The sequence below is a fragment of the Notolepis coatsorum genome (assembly GCF_963971535.1).
Source record: "Notolepis coatsorum genome assembly, chromosome: 12".
Classification (NCBI taxonomy): domain Eukaryota; kingdom Metazoa; phylum Chordata; class Actinopteri; order Aulopiformes; family Paralepididae; genus Notolepis; species Notolepis coatsorum.
This window is the reverse complement of record NC_140176.1, coordinates 125,413,059-125,430,352: the sequence shown is the minus strand read 5'-3', so window position 1 is coordinate 125,430,352 and position 17,294 is coordinate 125,413,059. Positions and strand designations below refer to the sequence as shown.

Genomic DNA, 17,294 nt, shown 5'->3' with positions numbered 1-17,294 from the left:
CCGCAGCTATACCAAGAGGTGAACTCACTTCTATGTAACCAACGTGTCTATGTGTCTTTTGAGGATGAGAGTGAGTTTAACCCACAGCACCGCTACTCACCCCAGTCACTTCACAACATCTAAGTCCTTTGTGACTGCGCTTCACGGTACCATCCATTACATATATAGCATTTTTGGGGGGGGGGGGGTCATTCTTTCCAAAAGCAAAGAGGCCTAGAAGCGTGGCTAACGCTAATGGCACGCATACCAGCGAGGCTAACTGCCTAAGAAAACAGGCACAGAGGCACTGGAAGAGGATTTCACCCGTCTAATGAACACACTAGACAAATATCAAGATGTATCCATCAGTGGACCAATCGCATGCTTTCGCAGAGGACAAGAAGCCTTCAGTCGACTCCTTCAGACATTAAGCACCCCCCACAGCCCAAATGGAATGATAAAAAAATAAATAAAAATTTATAAATATTAAAATGTTTGCACTACCAGTCGACTATCGGCAAATTTTGGCCAATCAAAGTAGACTATAGAAATCCTCAGTCGGGGCCAGGCCTACGTTGCAGTCAGAGTGTGTTAACGAGGCACTACGTAATTAGTTGGACATCCTTTCACACAGTTTGCGATGCACACTAAAATAATCTGAGCTTTCATGTCAATTCTGTGAATAAATACACAATTCCTGCTTTTTTGCCTTTTTTATGGGTCGTTTTTCTTCCTCAGTTACACACATATCGTGATTATGTCAATAATATATAAATTATCGATCATGTGTCATGATATTATCGTTATCGAGGGCCAAATATCGTCACGGTGAGTTACTTGTATCGTCCCCATAACTGATCTGCAACCACCGATTTTGCAACTGCGCTGCGCTGGTACAAAACAAGGTCAAGTGATCAAGTGACGTCACTGTGGTGTGTTTCTGTTCATTAGGTTTGTTGTCTGGATCCTCTGGGAGCTTTAACCCGACGATGACTTTCCAAGCGTTTAAAAAAGACATTGAAGCAGCGAAGACTTCTCTGTGACTCAGCGGGTTCTTCCACGACTGTGGGAACACCGTCTGAAATGTCACCCCCCCCCCCCCCCTCCCAACAACCCCCCCTCAGCTACAGACATCCCTAACGGAAGAAGCTTTTTGGAAAAAGCCACGTTTCTACTCGGCTATACGTCCCGCTACGAGCGCTGGGTTCCTGGGAGAGTGGGGGCTAAGCGGACGCCCCGCCTCAGCGGAGGTTCTCCTGCGCGCGGTACACGTGGGCGCGCCTGCCGTTGTGGACGCGCTGGTGCTTCCTGCAGGTGTAGGTGTCCTTGAAGCTCTTGCCGCAGACGGGGCAGCTGTAGAGCCGCAGCTCGGTGTGGACGCGCCAGTGGTTCCTCAGCGTGCCGTCGTTGTTGAAGCGCTTGCCGCAGAGCGCGCAGGCGAACGGCTTCTCGCCCGTGTGGATGCGCAGGTGGATCTTGAGGCGCGACTCGTGCCGGAAGCTCTTGCCGCACTGCGGGCACAGGTGCGGCCGCTGACCCTTCCTGCCCGCCGCCGCCGCCGCCGCTTTGACCCGCGGGTCGACGGAGGCCGAGGTGAAGTCCAGCTGCAGGGCCGACTCCACGCCGTCGATGCCGATGTGCGAGAGGAAGCCCTCCTCCGCCGAGTTGTCCTCCGCGGACAGCGGGCCGGAGTCGCTGAGGAAGTGAGACGGGTTGTACCGGCTCTCCGCGGCCACGGACTCCAGACCGGCGGCCATGTCGGAAAGATACGCCGGCAGCAGCTCTCGGTCCATGTCCATCTCCGCGCCCTCCGTCGACCTCACGTCCAGGCTCAGCTCCTCGGGTTCCGTCTTGATGCCGCCCCGTCCGCAGAGCAGATCCACCACACACTGGTGATCGTGATGGTCATCTTGTTCGCCGTCTCTTTTCACACACGCAGACATGGCGGCTGCTTCCACGGGGGCGTACGGGTCCTGGGGGCCGCGGGGGTCCGAGTCTCGGTTCAGACACGAAGGTGCTGCCGTGTACTGGGGACTCTGCTCCACGTCCCTCTTCACGTACGGCGAGGCGAAGGCGGCGCGGCCGGGGCTGGTGTCCGGGACCAGGTACAAGTCCTGGGGACTCCGGTCCAGGTCTTCCTTCACGCAGGGAGAGGGCATCGTCGTCCCGGCGGGGGGGGCGTCGTCCGGCGCCATGTTTTTGGACGGGGACGGCGTTCTCTGGCGCTGACACTTCCACTCTGCCGCCACCTGCTGGTGCGGGAGGGTCTGCTCCTGGTTCTGGCCGTGGTCCCGCGGGGCCAGCGAGGCGGTCTGCCCGTGTCTGGCGCCGCTCTGGTGGTCGGTGAGGGAGACTACACGAGCAGACAGACGGACCGAGGAGCCTGCGGGAAGAAAGAGATGGAGAGACGATGAGCTGAGGTAACAGAAGACACATCAGGGGAACAAACCGGGTGTTTCAACGTGCCATGTCCATAGTTACAGAGACAGGCGGCTGATGTAATGGCCGTTGTTTTTGCATCTGATAAAAATCAACAATCAATCTTATATTAACAAACGGGTGTGGAGGAATGGCTTTTGGTTGCCCCAAACACCTAAGGGAGAGGCAAGGGGCTACAGCACCCACCCCTCTCTCTATTTAAGCAAAGGGTTAACATTCTATAATGTGGTAGTGATGGGGTTAACCTTCTATAGTGTGGTAGTGAATGGGTTAACCTTCTATAGTGTGGTAGGGAAAGGGTTAACCTTCTATAGTGTGGCAGTGAAAGGGTTAACCTTCTATAGCAGGGGTGCCCAACTTTTTTTGAACCAAGATCTACTTTTTAATTTGCCACCTAGCCGAGAGCTACCAGCCCAAATTTGACCTACTCTCGGCTAGTATTAGTAGTAATAGTAGATTAATAATACCCATTCAATATGCACATGACAGAAAATATTATATGGCATATAATATTTTCTGTCATGTGCATATTGAATGAGTATATAATATAATATTTTATATATCATTGTAGTGTAGGAATTACAAGAATGACAAGAATGTTACACTTTCAGTGCCACCAGGGGGCGCACGACTTAGTGCTTGAATGCCACCATCGGCACTAATGTTAACGTTAATATCGCCTAATCTATGTTTTAAATTATGGCTATGTGTCTAATCTGCCCGTCGCTTATCAAAGAATCATTTTCCAGTCAGTGCTGCCAAGGCAGATTGGTTTTTTATCGCTTCATTTCCGTTTGAGAGCATTTTGAAAAGCACCCGTTTTGAGGTAAAAAACAGTCCATTCTGGGCCATTCTGTGATCATCGTCTTTTACTGGAATATTCCAGAACGTTGATATTTGTCGGCCTATTTATGAATCGTTTTCAAATAAACGCTAGATGATCAATATTATACGTACACGCACGCACATTCGAGGCGCGTGCTGATAGCCGTTTTCATTTCCTCATGGATTTTACAGTGAAACCGATGGAGCACATATCAGAAAAAAGCGTATATCTTCATCAAAACGAGTCTGATTATCCTAACACTGATAACATAGATTCCTTACCCGACATCAGATGGTATCCATCTGGTATATTCCAATTCCTGATCACCATTCGAAAAAAATCGATAAGTGTATAGATCTAACGTGTATACAGTAGGACTCCTGCTTGCCGCGGCTCAGAGTCTCCAGAATGAACTCTGGTAACCCCGGCTGCATCAGTGGACTGGAAAATGTGGACTGACATTTTTTTTTTTCATCCATTTTCATTGAGTCTATTCCAAAATCCCTGATGTCATCTGGGAGACGATAGGGGGCGCTTTTTTCACATCTGATCGCCGGCGGTCCTTGGGTAGGCTAGGGTAGGCTTGCGTGATGCAATATGATTTCAGATCGCTAAAAAAAAAAAAATATCCGAGAAATCTCGTGAGTGGCTTTCAACGTAACTATTATAAATCCGAGAAAAGCCGTGAGTGGCATAGAAAGTGTTAATGAAAATGAATGAATATTATCAAGCGGAATTGTTTCTGTATACACATTTATAAAACGATCAAGGCATATTTAGCAATTTTTTATGCGTTCACATGCGCTTTTCAAGAATAAACAAAAACGTGACTTAATGGGAAGGGTGTGCTTGTACATTTGAACATAGTTCCATGATACGTGGCTGCGTTGTGCTGAGAAAGAGGCGCAGATCCGCTTCTACTCTGAGGCGAGATCTGTATTTATTTTTTATTAATGTCAGAGCCGAGAATCCCGCTTCACAGAGGTATGTTGACGCAAACGGGACAAGCTTTCTCAGCTCAGCATTACACAGCACTGGGTAGTCGTTCCGGACTGATATCCAGAACTTTGCGAGGGCTTGTCCAGTGAACTTGACTTTCAGTAGCTCGTCACACGAAAGATCGATCAACGCCTCCTGCTCAGACAGAGGGAGGCCTGTTGCGAGCGCCATGTGCAATGAACGGATCTTGGATCCAGTTGTTCAAATTGTCCGTGCTCTTTCTTTCGGGGAAATAATTCCAAAATGTATCAATGAGCCCTTCTATGTGGCTACAGATGATGGGCTTCAAATCACCGTTTTAAATTCAGGATGCTTAGTTTCCAAGTGCCGCTGTAATTTACTTGGTTTAAAGCTCTCGTTAGAAAGGATCTCGTAACACAAAACGCACTGTGGTCTCGGGTCATCTTCTTGGCCAGTCCAAGTAAATCCATATGCCAAGTATTTCGGATCATAACTTCTTTTACTCCGTTTCATGGTAGTTCTGGTATCGCTACTAAATTCTGCCTTTCTCTTGCCAGCATTTGGAACACACGCACGTGACGCGCCGCTTCTGACAACAGACCTATCCATGGCGAGTGTCCAGGTTAAATTAATCAACTTTATCATCAACTTTACATGCTTGGCCTGGAAAGTCCCCCCCCCCCCCCCCCTGGAAGTGCTTTAGTTACGAGACAGTGTCGATCATAAATATCTGAGTACACATTGACTCACAAAAGACCAGGCGATATATACCTGCGCAGGGCTGTCACGCACACTCACGCTGCACGTGGCGGCACTTTGCGCTCCTCTGACTCACAAAAGACCAGACGTGGCCTCAGTGATTAACCCTGCACAGGATGTATGATGTGTGTTGGAATACTGTGCCTCCGTTGATGCAGGGGCGAGACAGGGCAAATACACAGCGGCCAGCTGGAAAACTCCATCTGAGTTGGGCTCGCAGATTTTCGCTTTTGTCAATGCGCAATGCCTAAATAATCTCACGGTCCACTTGAAACCAGCGCGCGATCCACCGGTCGATCGAGGTCGACTGGTTGGGCACCACTGTTCTATAGTGTGGCAGTGAAAGGGTTAACCTTCTATAGTGTGGCAGTGAAAGGGTTAACCTTCTATAGTGTGGCAGTGAAAGGGTTAACCTTCTATAGTGTGGCAACAAAAACAGAAAACTCTGATTGAGTTTTCCACCTGGCAGCTGTGTGTATTTGCCTTCATCAACGGAGGCCAACACACAGTATTCCAATACACATCTCACTACATCCTGCGCATGTGTATAATCGCGGGAGGGGGGGTCTGGTCTTTTGTGTGTAACCTGGACTGGCAATGGATAGGTTTCTTGTCAGAAGCGGTGCCGGTTGGCCGCGATGAAATGGGCTCTGCACATAACCAGCTGCTATACCACACTGAAGTGAGGTGGCTATCTCGAGGCAGAGTATTAAATCGCCTTTTTTAACTCAGAAGAAGCGCAGATTTTCCTTGCAGTCAAAAACAACCCATTGGCAGAGAAATGTGCTGATAAGGAGCTCCGTTTGTGGCACTCCAGGATAATCAGCTGAGATTTTGGGGTATTTCCTGCTTGATGGCTTTTTGTAGGAACAGAATGTTGCAAACAATTATTTGAAGCCCATCATCTGTAGCCACTAGAAGGGCTCATTGAACAATTTCGGAGAGAGAGCGCGGACAATTTGGACAACTGGATCAAAGATCCGTTCATTACGCATGACGCAGCAGGCCACTGTCTGAGCAGGGAGCAGGAAGAATGATCTTTTGTGTGACGAGCTACTGAAAGTCAAGTTCACTGGACAGGCCGTCGCAAAGTTCTGGATATCAGTCCGGAACGAGTACCCAGTGTTGTGTAATGCTGCGCTGAGAGAGCGTGTCCCCTTCGCATCAACATACCTGTGAGGCCGGATTTTCGGAGTAGAAGCGGGTCTCCGCCAAAGCGCACGTGAATTTTTTCTTTTTATGTTCTGGCAACATATTTTGCCTTGTTTTATAAATGTGTATACAGAAACAATTCCGTTGATTTTGTTGATAATATTCATACATTTCATTGATAACATAGGGCTGTAATAAAATGTTCTAATAAATATGCATGATCAAGTTCAACGTGTGCTTTTATTTTGATATTCCTTATTTCCACGTTGAAATTACGTGATACATTAAGTGTGGGGTCGCCAAAAAAAATATCCTAAATAAAATGGGGTTGTGTGGTATAAAAAAGTTTGAGAACCCCTGTTCTAGTGTGGCAGTTAAAGGGTTACCTCTATAGTGTGGTAGTGAAAGGGTTAAAGTGTAAACATTTGTAGTTTGTGAAATCAACAAGACCTTATTTATTACCTGGTAAACCAACTTAAATGGTTTGATTGAAAACTTTATTAACAGATTGCAGAATGGGTACAATACAGTACGGCTCAATACTAACAACTACTAAGAGGAGGCAGACCAGAAAAATACTTTCGTCTTGTTTACATCGGGGTCCTCCATTTTCAATTCATCAAGACATTTATGACATACAAGACATACAAATATACGGTACTGGGAACAAAATTTACTTTTTGACTTACCAGCCATTTGGCTGGTAGATTTTAAAAACTACCAGCCAGGCAGATTTTTTTACCAGCCAAAAATTATGAATAGCTTTTTAGTATATCGCCATGTGTTATTATTACTATATAATACTCTCATATGCTATTTTCAATTAATATAATAAACAACATAAGGAATATTAGCATAATTTTGAGTGGACTGAAGGAATGAGTCAGCGTTAATAGTTTTAAATGCAAATAATTTATTGAAACATAGAAGTGGGGTCGGGGACACACCCCCGCATCATATTGTAGTCTAGTCTGTCTTCAAACTTCCACTCCTCTCAAAACTGTCTTTTTCGTCTGAGAAAGGCGCGGTGGGTTTTCTTTAGCGGCAGGCTTACTCCTTCCATATGGTTCCACTTCCACATGTTTGTAATTGTAACCCATTTAATAATAATAATATTTAAATTTATATATTTAATTACCGCATATATATATATATAACCAACCTTTTTACACTGCCATACACCAGGCCACGGAGCGGATCGGTGCGGCCGAGAAATCCGCTCTTCGCTCTTTAAAGCTTGGTCCGCTCCGCTAATCGCTCATGTTGACCCCGCCCCCAAGTCGCTCTCCGCTCGCTCCCCGCTCACCTTGAATCGAGCGCTCCCCGCTCCAGATCGCTCGGCAGATTTTAAATTTTTTTTGGAGCATGGTGTAAATGAGCTCAAACTACAACAGTCTACACCCCCTGGGCCCCTTAACAATTGTTTGTATTGAGCCGCATTGAAATTGTACCCATTCTGCAATAAATAACGTTGTTTATCCATTCACTAGCTCTATTAAGCGATGATAGTTAGCCGAGCCACAATGCTATGGTCGCTGCCATTAACGTTAGCATGTAAGCTAACGACAACAACAATGGCGTCGATACTTTTCTAACATCCTGTGAGTGACAAAGCCTGAACAGGATATCACAGGTTCACCCTTCTCAATTCTCATTGGTTGAAAATGGCCTTCATGTTTGTACATCGCCATCTGTTGCTTTGGCATTGTACTACATGTATATTAACATCAGTGTTAACCCACTGTGTGAGCGGCCCGGAGTGGATTGGAGCGGAGGAGAACTCTCGCTAAGGACGTCGCGCCGACCCATTTTAAAACCCACTCCTCGCTCACGTCAAAACCGCCCGCTCCGCTCCCCGCGCCGCTCACGCTCCGATCCGCTCACATGGCCTGCCATACACTGAGGCAAACCGTTTCTACAATTGTTTTATGTTGCATGATGATCATGAATTCATTTATTATTATTTAATTTTTTATATTTGAATATCAACATTATCTGTCCATCCTCAGTAATCCTGAGTTTACTATAATATACTCCTGACTTCATTGTCTTTCCAAACGCGCACACACAGAGAAAGGGAGAGTGCCCCCCCCCCCCCTTTCCTCAGTCGCCACTTTCTGCTGTTCTCTATGGCTCTGCCTCTGATCAGGATTAGCTTGTTAGCTTACGCTAACGTAACGTTAATTTCGGGCGATGTGGGCATAAAGGAATGGCGTCGATGCAAAGCATGTTAGATGCATTTGACCCTTTGTGAGAGAAAAAAACACCAGACTTATTTCGGGTCGCAAAATAGGCGCACTGCTGTGTAGCCCTGCTCTGCTTAATGCCAGCAGAAGCACGGACTGGGTGGATATGATTTGCCGAGTTGCCACAGGATTTTCAAAATAAGAGTATCGATATTATGAACCGAACGTTGCTAGCTGCCGGAGCCATAGATATTATAGCTGGGGCGGAAACAGGGACCGAAACTAAAGCTCGCCGCCCGCCAGGGGCGGGCTGTTTTTACCTTTGGCGCATGACACTTAGAGGGCTGCCCGCCGTGTGGCGTGTAGACGTGTAGTTCATAACTTCATAACGATACTCTTGTGCGAGTACAGATTATAGCCGCTCGCCTTTTTTTTCTCCGCCGCGAGATCGTTAAAAAACTACAAGTCCCACATCGCACTAGGTCCAATCACAGTAGAGTGACGTAAATGGTTTCATGAGAAAAAAAGCAAATGACCAATCGGAAGCTATCATTTGGCTTGTTTACTTCCATCTGCTCTAGTCTATATCGGACCTCCAAGAGCTAACGTTACTGTTTAAACAATGACCCAGTCAACTATTCACTTTTAGTTTAATACATGACGAGGCATTGTCTAACGGTATCTAGCTGGCTAGCTACTGATAGCTGCTGATATCAACAAATGCTCCAGCAATAGTCTACTCGAGTGCATAATACCTCCGGTCCCTCGTTAGCTAGCTTAGCTAGCTCACGTTAGATGATCCATCTGTCCCAGTAAACTAAATTGTCTTAACGTTATCTACCGGGCTAGCAGTAGCTACAGATAGCTCCTGATATCAATGTCTTATAACATTGATTGAATGCGTATTCTAGCTGAGGGCATGTTGAATGTGATTTGACAAAAGAACGGTAACGTTATAAATAGGTCCAGCTGCATCGCCGGAGAATCCTTGCATGCTGAATGTAGGGTCTAGCTGAATATAGGGTCTAGCTGCAGGGCCGGAGAATCCTTGCTGGAGCTGGAGGCTACTCAAGTATACACACAGACAGTGGAGCTGTTTGCAGATAGCAAGCATTTTGACTTATTGCGTGGTGGCGATGTCTCGCAGTTAATACAACTACAAGTATGATTATATAATATATATTTTATTTAAAAAAAAAAATTATATAAAATATATATATATATTTTTTTTAATCAAAAAAATTTGGCAGGTAAGAAATATGCTTGGCGGGTAGACTCTTCCCATCTACCCGCCACTGGCCGGTGAGTCAAAAAGTTAATTTCGCTCCCTGGGCGGAAATGAGACCCACCACAGGATTTTCAAAATAAGAGTATCGATATGAACTATTTTGTTACCGGCCAGGTGGCGGGCAGACCTCTCATTGTTACTCGCCAAACCTTAAATCTGCCCGCCATTGGCGCTTGGCGGGTACTTATTTTGTTCCCCGTGTGTAAGAAAAAGAGATCATAAAATATATACATTTGAAGGGGAAGAAACTGTACATTGGAGGCCGGAGGGGGTTGGGTGGGTGGGTGGGTGGGTTTGGACATTTACCGGGGTTTCTAATTGCAGCCACTCGTAGGTGTTCTTTGAGTGGTTTTGAAGGTGGGTAGGGATTCACATTATTTTACAGCTTTGGGTAGGGCGTTCCACATTGATGTGGCATAATTGCGAAACGTGTTTAGTCCCTTGTTTGAGCCGAATCTGGGTTTAACATGATTTGTGGAACTCCCTCTGGTGTTGTGGTCGTGGTATTCGCCGACCTTTGGGAAGTATTTTGACATGTACATGGGTACCTTGGTCGTGTAGTGTATCTTGTAGACCAGGCCCATTGCAAGTTGCTGTACTCTGTCGTCTACTCTAAGCCATCCTAGGTTGTCAAAGTGGGCAGGGGTAAGGTGGGTTCTAGGAGTAAGGTCAAGTAGTAGTCTGACCAGTTTGTTTTGTGATGTTTTTAGTCTTGTTTTTAGGGCCTTTGGTAAAGTTAAATAACTAGGAGTGAAGTGTTTGTGAGCGTTGAGACGTGGACATGAAAGAGTCTCTGACTCCCCCTAGTGGAGATAAGAGAGGACTACAAGCCCTCCCACAACTGGCACACAGGACCAACTAGGGCGATATGGTCAAAATATCATATCACCATATTTGGAATTTTGCATGGAGGTTGTGTGAGAGTGTGTGTGTGAGAGAGAAACTTAACTCAGCCCAGACTCCGCTATGAGCCGTCCAGGATCAGCTTAACTGTTTTGGGACCAGCTTGGTTGACATTAGCAGTTAACGTTAGTTTAGGAAACGCTTATATATATATATATATATATATATATATATATAAAAAATGGGGTTTTGGTGAAGTGCCCCTATAAAAAGGAGTTGTTTTAATTAATTAATCCATTCATTTTAGTTACACGGATTTGCTTGTCATGATCTTAGCGCATCCAAGTATTTAAAGAGGTCTAGTGTAGTGAAGAAGGCACGGCTTCTACCTTCTTAGGCGCCTAAGGAAGTTCAAAGTGAGTCAGAAGATCTTAAAGAACTTGGCTGGATAAGCTGGTCAGAAAGGCCAGTAACGTGGTGGGGGTGGAGCTAGACTCTCTGGTGGGGGTGGAGCTAGACTCTCTGGTGGGGGTGGAGCTACTCTCTGGCGGTGGTGTCGGGGGAGGAGCCAGTAACATGGTGGGGTGGAGCTAGACTCTCTGGCGGTGGTGTCGGAGGGGAGAAGCCAGTAACGTGGTGGGGGTGGAGCTAGACTCTCTGGCGGTGGTGGAGCTAGACTCTCTGGTGGGGGTGGAGCTACTCTCTGGCGGTGGTGTCGGGGGAGGAGCCAGTAACATGGTGGGGGTGGAGCTAGACTCTCTGGCGGTGGTGTCGGAGGGGAGAAGCCAGTAACGTGGTGGGGGTGGAGCTAGACTCTCTGGTGGGGGTGGAGCTAGACTCTCTGGTGGGGGTGGAGCTACTCTCTGGCGGTGGTGTCGGGGGAGGAGCCAGTAACATGGTGGGGGTGGAGCTAGACTCTCTGGCGGTGGTGTCGGAGGGGAGAAGCCAGTAACGTGGTGGGGGTGGAGCTAGACTCTCTGGCGGTGGTGTCAGAGAGGAGGAGCCTTGCTAAGCTCCACGCCATCAGGGACAACCCCCCCCCCCCACTATACACAGACAGACCACCGCAACACTTCCGGGATTCTGAAATCGGGGAGGAGATAGCGGGGGGAGCATATGAATGAATGTGGATGAGAGCTGTGATGTAAGTGGTTGAGGATACGGCTGCGGGGGTGCTAGAGACATGATCCAATAGACTTTTATGCGCCTGAGTTTCCTTAACACGGCGTAAATCATTCATAATCGATCAGAACTAAATCAGCAGAGAAAAAGCCCATTTTTAAGCACCTATTCTCCATGCACATGCGCAGATTGCCCACGGAGTCTGGACGACGCGAGATGACGCACAAATGAATGTGGACTGTTCCATCAGAGGGGGGAGCTTCGGTGGCCAGTGTCCTTTCAGCCGAACAGGATAATGAAAAAATTATCCCACTAAATGACCAGACGAGTCTTATGGCGACATCTACAATTACCTCATTGAGTCTCCAGGTAGACTAATGTTTATATTTTAAGTGCAGTGGTCTGTAGCCACTCACACTGGCCACCGAAGCTCCGCCCTCTGATGGAACAGTCCACATTCATTCGTGCATCATCTCGCGTTGTCCAGACTCCGTTGACAATCTGCGCATGTGTATGGGGAGTAGGTGCTGGAAAAGGGACTTGATCTCGGCCGATTTAGTTCGGATCGATTAGGAATGGGTCGCGCCGTGTTCAGGAGATTCAGGCGCATAAAAGTCTATTCGATCATGTCTCTAGCACCCCCACAGCCGTATCCTCAACCACTTACATCACGGCTCTCATCCCGATTCCACATTCATTCATATGCTCCCCCCGCAATCCCCTCCCTGATTTTAATGTAACGCGGAAGTGTAGTGGTCTATGGCTGATAGAAGGAGCACGTTCAGTGTTAGACTCAGACTCCCAAGATGCAACACTGAACGTCACAGGAAGTCCTTCATTCCAACGGCCATCAGACTTGTGACAGACTGACTGTACAAACTCTGGCATATCTTCCTGGACATTTTACATCAAAACTTTTACATTTATTACTGTATCATTTAGAATGTATATCCCTGACTATTTTTAATCTTATTTGTGATTTTGAGTACCGAGTACCACTACCTAAATGTTTATTGTGAGTAGGGATGCACCGATATGAAAATTTGCCACCGATACCGATTGTTCAACTAACACAATCGGCCGATACCGATATTTGTGGCATTTTATTTTTTACATTTTTTTGTAATCTTTTTTTTTGTAATATAATATATATTTTTTTTATGAAACTACTGTATATTTGTGTTACAAATTGTGCTCACCGATATGAACATAGGCCTCTTTACTTACTTAAAAAAAGGAAACATCAAGAAATAGCACTATCTCTCTCCCAGTATGGTCTGCCGGGCTGCAGCTAGATACTAGTTATCCCAGTATGGTCTACCGGGCTGCAGCTGGATACTATTGTCTCAACCAGAGCTCTCAACCAATGAAATTTTGATTGACAGTCGATTCTGCCAATTACGTCACACACCGCTTGCACCCGCCTCTGCTGTTACCACCAATCGGCAAGCGCGTATAAATTTTTTACTTCCGCTTTTGTCCGCCATTGATTTTGACGAGAGGTTTTCTACAACAACAACCAACGTTTAGCTTTTAGCTCCGCAGGATGACTAAACGAGGCATAATGATTTTACTGCAACGAATGTTATAATAAAACAAAGCCTTTCTATACATGTCTGATTGAAAACTTTATTAACAGATTGCAGAATGGGTAAAACTCAGGGCTCTATGAGCAACGGAAGGAACTGAGCTAGTATGAACGCTTGCTACGTTCGGGTAAATAATATGCTGATGTTATTGAACGTGTAACACTAACTATATAACGGTAATGCCACAAAACGAATGCATTTGTTAATCATAAGTAGTAACTTTGATGCAGTAGCTTGTGTGTGTGTGGGCCGGGGGTGGCGTTGTGCAGGTCGCGACGCGACTGAACTTTTTTTTCCTTTTGACGCGACACAAATTGATGGATATTTATCGGCTACTGCCATCGGCACATTCGAGCTTATCGCAGTCAACACGGCCGATACCGATACCCGACCGATACATCGGTGCACCCCTAATTGTGAGCGTTCTGTAGTGCTGAAATTTCCCTCTGGATCAATAAAGTACTTCTAATTCTATTCTACTCATGCACAATAGAGAGCATCCTGACTGGTAACATCACCTCCTGGTTTGGGAATAGCACCGCACACGACCACAGCAGACTGCAGAGAGCGGCCCGTTCAGCCGAACGCACAATTGGACGTGGGCTTCCCACATTTAGAACAAGCGTTGCAGGGCCAAGGCTAAGAGAATAGTCAAAGACTCTAGTCACCCAAACAACTGCCTCTTTGAACTGCTGCGGTCAGGCAAGCGATACCAGAGTCTCATGGCCAGTACAGAGAGACTCAGAAGGAGCTTCTATCCCCAGGCCATCAGGATGCTCAATGACTATGTAACATCATAAACCCATCCATCTACACTCATTGCACACACATCCACACACACTCACTTTTAACATTCACTTAGATTCTTTAAACACTACACCATATTTTATCTGTTTATTACTAAAAGAAGTGCACTACCTCTCTACCTCATTTTTGCTATTTTGTCCTCTATTGAATATGAAGGTATTATATTGTGATGTAGGGCTGGAGGTCTACTGAATATGAAGGTATAGATATATTGAATGTTAATGATCTAACTAATAACCATTGTTAATGACTCTAGCTTAAAGGAACACGTCAACATTATGGGAAATGCTTACCGTCTTCTCCAGAGTCAGACAAGAAGATAGATACCAATTTCCCCTCCGTGCGTTCAGTAGAATGCCATCTGGCTGCAAGCTAGCCTAGCTTAGCACAAATGAATGGAAACAAGTGGCAGTGTTAGCGGGTGGGAAGCCGGTGTGGTATGAGTCCTGGTCGTTGTAAACTGCGACTCCTACTGACCGGTCGGGGCGCCTGTTCAGCAGGGGGGGGGGGGGGGGGGGTCTGGGTGATAATAGCGTGAACCTCTGCACGTGTTACGTTCCCCCAGTGAGAGTCCTCGCTGTCAGGCGAAAAGAAGCGGCTGGCGACTCCACATGAATCGGAGGAGGCTAAATTGGGATGGGTGAAAAATACAGAAAGCCCAAAAATAAATAGAATAAAGAAATATATCAAAACACCTCTCCCGGAGTTTTAAGCCAGGCTAGTGTTCCTCATCTGCTTCCATTAATTTGTGCTAAGCTAGCTTGCAGCCAGGTAGTTTTTTTTTATAGATTTGATTTTTTAGCGTTTATCGCTTTTTCATGGTCAGACATGACCGACAGATGAGGAGAGGATGAACGGGAGAAGAGGCGGGGAAGACATGCGACAAATGGAAGTCACCGGGAGTGGGAAGCAAACCCGGGACGGCCGCTTCGCGACGCAGCGCAATACATGGTGTGCTCCTGGAGCGCCCCCAGCCAGGTAGTTTATACATGGTGTGCTCCTGGAGCGCCCCCAGCCAGGTAGTTTATACATGGTGTGCTCCTGGAGCGCCCCCAGCCAGGTAGTTTATACATGGTGTGCTCCTGGAGCGCCCCCCAGCCAGGTAGTTTATACATGGTGTGCTCCTGGAGCGCCCCCAGCCAGGTAGTTTATACATGGTGTGCTCCTGGAGCGCCCCCAGCCAGGTAGTTTATACATGGTGTGCTCCTGGAGCGCCCCCAGCCAGGTAGTTTATACATGGTGTGCTCCTGGAGCGCCCCCCAGCCAGGTAGTTTATACATGGTGTGCTCCTGGAGCGCCCCCAGCCAGGTAGTTTATACATGGTGTGCTCCTGGAGCGCCCCCAGCCAGGTAGTTTATACATGGTGTGCTCCTGGAGCGCCCCCCAGCCAGGTAGTTTATACATGGTGTGCTCCTGGAGCGCCCCCAGCCAGGTAGTTTATACATGGTGTGCTCCTGGAGCGTCCCCAGCCAGGTAGTTTATACATGGTGTGCTCCTGGAGCGCCCCCCAGCCAGGTAGTTTATACATGGTGTGCTCCTGGAGCGCCCCCCAGCCAGGTAGTTTATACATGGTGTGCTCCTGGAGCGCCCCCAGCCAGGTAGTTTATACATGGTGTGCTCCTGGAGCGCCCCCAGCCAGGTAGTTTATACATGGTGCTCCTGGAGCGCCCCCAGCCAGGTAGTTTATACATGGTGTGCTCCTGGAGCGCCCCCCAGCCAGGTAGTTTATACATGGTGTGCTCCTGGAGCGCCCCCCAGCCAGGTAGTTTATACATGGTGCTCCTGGAGCGCCCCCAGCCAGGTAGTTTATACATGGTGTGCTCCTGGAGCGCCCCCAGCCAGGTAGTTTATACATGGTGTGCTCCTGGAGCGCCCCCAGCCAGGTAGTTTATACATGGTGTGCTCCTGGAGCGCCCCCAGCCAGGTAGTTTATACATGGTGTGCTCCTGGAGCGCCCCCAGCCAGGTAGTTTTCTACTGAACACACAGAGAGGAAGTCGGTGTCCATCTTCTCGTCTGACTCTGGAGAGGATGGTGAGAGCTCCTCCAATAATGTTGGCGTGTTCTTTTTAAGCGGGAATGAATCCTACGGAGAAATTAGAACGTTTTCTGTGATTTTTTCACCACTAAGATTTTTAACGGCGGGGGCCTCGAGTACTCTGACCCTGCCGGCTTCAGTGGTTAACCCTTTCACTGCCACACTACCAATCGGTTAACCCTTTCACTGCCACAATACACAGAAGGTTAACCCCTTTCACTGCCACACACAACAGCAGGTTAACAATGTCGCCTCACAACAAGGAGGTCCTGGGTTTGCTTCCTGCTTGGGGGCCGGGTTGTCAGGCAGGTACCCAGGTGGGGTATTTTTATTAGTAGATTACTTTAGATAAGAGGTTAGACTGATGTTTTTTGACAAGTTATACTAAAGTGAAACATCCCTTTATTAACCCGTCAACAACAGGACCGAGGCTTTAACATTACAAGTGGTTTCCTTTTAAGAGACCAGGCGGCTTGAGGTCAAATAGTCACAATTTTCCTCCCAAGCACCACTGAGACGAACATGTTAACGTTGAGCTACAAAATGAATGGACGGATATTATATGTCCCCCGCTGTGTCTGTAGTTTATAAGGTGTGTGTGTTCTGGTCTCCACCTGAGGTCCACTCCGCCGCCGCCTCCAGCTGGACCTCCTGCAGCCGCCTCTTCAGCAGCTCGTTCTCTCGCCGCGTCCTCACCGTCTCCTCCTCGAACTCCTGCACCGTGCCCTGCACCACCTCCAGGATCTCACTGACCGCCGCCATCAGCCGCTCCGTCAGGTACGAGTTCAACATCTTCAGCTTCGTCATGTTTTTAATATTAATAAAGACGTGGATGACGCTATTGTTGTCCTCCGGGCTGCTGCTGAACCTCCCTCTCTGGTGATGAAGGATGTCGCTTCACTTCCGTGTTGTGAGAGGAACATCACTTCCGGGTCACGTGATTCACGCATGCGCGTTTCGTTGCGATTTATTATAATTAAGAAAAACGTCTATTTTTTTCTATATATCTGTTTTTAGGTTAACGCAGAGTCATATATGACTCTGGGTTAACGTAATCATAGATATATATAGAACACACATTTTATTCAACATCACTTCCGGGTCACGCCTGGTCACGCCGTCTCGAAGTCAACTTCCTGTCTGTTTAACTTCCTGTCTACGGCTTGGGGGTGAAACATCCTATAGATATCTATGTGAAACATGCCCTTTTAGAATCAACCAGAAAGGCTTTCGAAATAGTGAAATGCCATGTTGTGGCCTCAATATTTTCAAAACAAATTATATGAAAAGGTTATGGAATGAACAAG

The 17,294-nt window shown here is 47.2% G+C and overlaps 1 protein-coding gene across 1 annotated transcript; it reads right to left on the bottom strand.

Annotated features, from left to right (window-relative positions):
• Positions 1–1,102: 1,102 nt before the first annotated feature.
• LOC311238295 (uncharacterized protein) lies at positions 1,103–16,857 on the bottom strand. Its single transcript, XM_084326321.1, has 2 exons — positions 16,602–16,857; positions 1,103–2,362 (listed from the first exon to the last, which is right to left on the bottom strand). The coding sequence occupies exons 1-2, from the start codon at positions 16,792–16,794 to the stop codon at positions 1,221–1,223; spliced, it is 1,335 nt and encodes a 444-aa protein (XP_084182447.1). The 5' UTR covers positions 16,795–16,857; the 3' UTR covers positions 1,103–1,220.
• Between the last annotated feature and the right edge of the window lie 437 nt (positions 16,858–17,294).

What these genes read in the sequence shown, in the direction of transcription:
- LOC311238295 (XM_084326321.1), bottom strand. Translation starts at nt 16,794, where the DNA reads ATGACGAAGCTGAAGATGTTGAACTCGTACCTGACGGAGCGGCTGATG. An exon ending in GGCGGCGGAGTGGACCTCAG is followed by an intron (nt 2,363 to 16,601) that starts GTGGAGACCAGA and finishes TTCTTCCCGCAG; the next exon opens with GCTCCTCGGTCCGTCTGTCT.